Here is a 4,662-nt window from a genome sequence, read left to right as displayed (position 1 = left end):
CCTAAAGTGGAGGTGTTGCTCAAGAGGTAGAGCACCAGTGTTAAAAGGAAAAAAGCAAAGTGAGAGCACAAGGCTGAGGTCAAGTCCCTATATCACTACTAAAAGATAAAATAAAATAAAGACTTGGCCATCTCTGAATTGAATACCAAAAAGAGGAATGTAGGAGGAAGTGGTTAGGAGCCTCACCAAGAGAGAGGGTGTGAACAAGAAAGAAATCAGAGCTCTGTAACATCCACTGAGTGGCTAATAAAGAGGGGTGCTAGATTCATATCCTGACAAGTAGTCATTTGCCTAGGACCGAGATGACCGAGCAGGGGACATTAACACAGGAGGGGCTATGGAGTGCTCTGGGTGGAGTCTGTAACGGACTCCCGGGCACATTTTGTACACATGAGTCCGTCGCTTGCCTCCTGTCAATTCCTGGAGACTTGACTTCATCTGGGAGTGGTTAGGGGAGAGGAGGTGTCTGGCTGCTGCGCTCTCAGCCGGCCATAGCCCCGCCCAGAGCGGCGGAGCCGTAGGGGAACCCTGGAGAGTAGAAAGGCGGAGAAAGCTCGGGGTTGTAGGAGGGGCGGGCAGATACTCGGCCCACCAATAGGCGTCTCAAGAGGACCGGGCGAGATGGGGCGGTCATTAGCACTATCGCCTCCCAAGTTTCCCTCGGCGGGCGGTGTCACTCCTCCCAGCACAGGGGGCCCCAGAGAGGCCAGCGAAGCGCACTCGGGACGGGGGTGAAAGATGAAGGGCCGGCGGCGCCGCCGCCGCGAGTACTGCAAATTCGCACTGCTCTTGGTGCTGTACACGCTCATGCTGCTGCTTGTCCCCTCCGTGCTGGACGGCGGCCGCGACCAGGACAAGAGCATCGGCCACTGCTCCGGCCTGCAGCACAGCCTAGGAGTGTGGAGTTTGGAGGCGGCGGCAGCTGACGAACGTGAGCTGGGCTCGGAGGTGCGGGCTGCCCCCGAAGTAGGCGCGGAGCAGTCGCTCAGGTCCTCAAGCAACCTCAGCGTCCTCGGGGAGACTGTGGCCCGTGAGAAACAACACATCTACGTGCACGCCACCTGGCGCACCGGCTCTTCGTTCCTGGGTGAGCTCTTTAACCAGCACCCAGACGTTTTCTACTTGTACGAGCCCATGTGGCATCTGTGGCAAGCGCTATATCCGGGCGATGCTGAGAGTTTGCAGGGCGCGCTGCGCGACATGCTGCGCTCGCTCTTCCGCTGTGACTTCTCCGTGCTGCGGCTCTACGTGCCGCCTGGGGACCCTTCCACACGAGCCTCGGATGCAGCTAATCTCACCACGACTGCCCTCTTCCGTTGGCGAACCAATAAGGTCATCTGCTCACCACCACTGTGCCCTGATGCACCCCGCGCCCGCAATGACGTGGGTCTCGTGGAGGACACCGTCTGTGAGCGTAGCTGCCCACCCGTGGCACTGCGTGCGCTGGAGGCCGAGTGCCGCAAGTACCCGGTGGTGGTCATCAAAGACGTGCGCCTGCTGGACCTGGGCGTGTTGGTGCCCCTGCTACGCGACCCGGGCCTCAACCTGAAGGTGGTACAGCTTTTCCGAGATCCAAGGGCTGTGCACAACTCACGCCTCAAGTCCAGGCAAGGACTGCTGCGCGAAAGCATCCAGGTGCTGCGTACCCGCCAAAGAGGTGACCGCTTCCACCGGGTGCTGCTGGCTCACGGGGTGGGCGCTCGTCCTGGGAGTCAGTCTCGACCGCTGCCATCGGCGCGCTCCGATTTCTTCTTGACTGGAGCTCTTGAGGTGATCTGCGAGGCCTGGCTGCGCGACCTACTGTTCGCTCGGGGTGCTCCCGCCTGGCTGCAGCGACGCTACCTACGGCTGCGCTATGAGGACCTGGTGCGACAGCCCCGCGCCCAGTTGCGTCGCCTGTTGCGCTTCTCCGGGCTGCGAGCACTCTCCGCGCTAGACGCCTTTGCGCTCAACATGACTAGGGGCACAGCCTATAATGCAGATCGGCCCTTCCACTTATCCGCAAGAGATGCCCGCGAGGCTGTGCACGCCTGGCGCGAGCGCTTGAGCCAAGAGCAGGTGCGCCAGGTGGAGGCCGCCTGCGCGCCAGCCATGCATCTGCTAGCCTACCCTCTCAGTGGAGAGGAGGGCAATTCGGATCCATCCAGGGAAGGGGAGAGACCACTGGAGGCTGAGGCTTATGGTGCCTTGTAACGTCGCACCCTCTCCCTCGGGGGCCGGATCCCGGTAAGACGACACTAGGCAGGGGCCTGAGATGACCTGAGGGGAAGGGGAAGGGAAGGGAGAGGACAGTGCCACCCAGAGCTCCATACTGTGGAAATCTGGTCCCACGGAGTAGGGGAAGTCCTGCCTATAACATTTGGTAGATTGCTTGGCTTCACCATTTTAGCCACCATACCTTAGCAGGACAACTTCGAGAGTAGAGAGGATATTTAAATGTAGCTGAGACAGAGCTCAGACTTCTTCAATCCCAGTCCACTTTTTGAAGTAGGGAGGAAGCAGAGCCCCGGGGTCGGCGGATAAAGTCGTAAAGGAACTTGACTTTTGAGAACTGTCAGGAAGAGTAGAGATTTAAGGCACCTTTTGCGATTGATGGCTATAAAACTGATGGCAATTTGTCAATTTTGCCATGATACCTGCTGGTCGAGAAAGCCAAAAACACTGGTGGAAGGGTGTCAACAACTTGATCCTATCTATTCTTACCCTTTGTGCTACACGCAGCATTTTTCTTTTGCTTGAGCTCCAGGGCTTCCTCCCAAGTAGCAAGCAAGCAGGTGGCTCTTGAACAGTGTATTTACTTTTGTGTATCTCAGGCCCTGTTGTAATGGAATGGAACAGATGTTGCTTTGCCCTGGCCCGGGTTTCCCCCTCTCCTAACCTTCCCCCTTCCTCCTCTCCCCATGTTTGCAGGATATTTGACCACATCCCGTTAGCATCAGGTCACAAAAGCTGCCTGGTCAGTTTCCTCTAGTGTGATAAGACCTCAGGGCTGCACTTTCCCCTTCCCCCAAATCCATGCCGTCCCTTTTTCTGTGTGTATACAGGTCCTGGGGCTTGAACTCAGGGCTTGGGTGCTGTCTTTGAGCTTTTGTGCTAAAGGCTAGTGCTCTACCACTTGAGCCTCTGCTCCACTTCCAGTTCTTTTGGTGGTCATTTGGAGATAGGATTATAGGTGTGAGCCATGGGTGGCTGCTGTCCCCCCTTCTCCTCCCATCCCATTGAGAAAGTCTCCCTCTTCTTTTTTTTGTATTTCTTCTGTAAAGCAGTTATTAGAAGATGCTTTAAAAATGGTTTCCAAATGCATTCATGCCAGGTCAACAGGTACATGTGACATTGGACTTCAGGGAAGATATGGCTTGCATGCTGCCAACCTTAGAAGTCTATAGTTAGTTGTATAGACAAGCATTTCCCCAAAAATTGTGTGAATTGGAAGGATGCCATCTTCTGCACCGCACAGACCAGAGGAAGAGCCACAGGGCAGTGTGGGTGGAAGTGGCCAAAGTTTCCTCTGTTTCTTGTTTTATAGTGTAATTCAGTAGTCTCCTGGGGTGGGCTCCCAGGGTCAAAGGTTGAAGATGTTAATGAGGAAGAATTTTGTAGTTAATGGAGCAATAGTTTCAGAGTGATTTCAGGAAGCTGGATAACTAATTTTTCTCCTGGTAATCAAGTTGATTTCTGTAATTGCTAGGAAGTCTGTGTTTTTTCCTGATTTCCAGAAAGAAGGAAGGGATGGTACAGAGCAACTGGTCACGTATTAACAAAAACATCCTTTCCAGTTGCTAAGGGGGTGTTTAAGGATGGAGTACATGGTAGGAGGTTTTGGAGCTATGGGTTGGCAAAAAAGAATTTACAAAGACAGGAGAATCAGAAAAGCAAAGATTTATTAGCATGTCAGTACAAGAGAAACACAGCCACCATCTAGGCAAAGGAACATATTGGCTTTTATGCCAATACAGGATTGGTAACAGGCCTTTATATGTCTTGCCAGGATTTTTCTGGTTGACAATCTTCCTTTCCATGTACCCCATTGACTGTCTTTTTTATGGGGAGGGAGTCATGATTTGAATTTTGTGGATGAAGGAACATCCTGAGAGCTCAGGACTGTTTATTTCTTTTACCAGTATTAAGGCCTGAACTCAGGGCCTCCACTCAGGTTGCTCGCTCATGGCTGTCTTTCTACCAGTTGAGCTGGGCCTCCAGTCTGGCATTTTGCTGGTTAATTGGAAGTGGTGTCTTGAGGACTAGTCTACCCCAGTTGGCCTTGAGCCAAGGTCCTCAGATCTGAGCCTCCTGAGTAGCTAGGATTACAGGCATGAGTAACTGGTGCCTAGCAAGAGCTCAGTTTGTACATCTGTATTCCATCTGGCCCATTTCCTGAGCTTGATTCACCTCAGCCTTCCACCTGACCCTTTGAATTTCTCCTGTCTCCTTAAATGGGACCTCCTCCACAGAGTCTAGGTAATGACTCCTAACTCTCCCTTCAAAGGCTTCAGAGAATTCCTCCTTGGACTATTGCTGCAGCATTTTATGATTTTAAAACATGATAATCTCCTGGAAAATTTTGCTCATTCCTCCCCATTTTCATTAACACTTAGGGTTTGCTAGCTGGATGAAGACATAGGAAGTGGGCTGCTGGTGGCTCATGCCTACTGTAATCCTAAC

The 4,662-nt window shown here is 53.0% G+C and overlaps 1 protein-coding gene across 1 annotated transcript in view; it reads left to right on the top strand.

The window, feature by feature from the left end:
- The first annotated feature begins 678 nt into the window (after nucleotides 1–678).
- Nucleotides 679–4,662, top strand: part of Chst7 (carbohydrate sulfotransferase 7) — a 25,140-nt gene continuing 21,156 nt past the window's right edge. Inside the window, exon 1 of the mRNA XM_048336183.1 lies at nucleotides 679–2,226. Within this exon, the coding sequence (XP_048192140.1) occupies nucleotides 739–2,193 (1,455 nt within the window). The 5' untranslated portion in view covers nucleotides 679–738 and the 3' untranslated portion in view covers nucleotides 2,194–2,226. The remainder of the gene's footprint in view (nucleotides 2,227–4,662) is intronic.

Source organism: Perognathus longimembris, chromosome 28, assembly GCF_023159225.1.
Source record: "Perognathus longimembris pacificus isolate PPM17 chromosome 28, ASM2315922v1, whole genome shotgun sequence".
NCBI classification, from domain to species: domain Eukaryota; kingdom Metazoa; phylum Chordata; class Mammalia; order Rodentia; family Heteromyidae; genus Perognathus; species Perognathus longimembris.
Note: the sequence above shows the minus strand (reverse complement) of the source record. Positions and strands in the feature narration are given on the sequence as shown.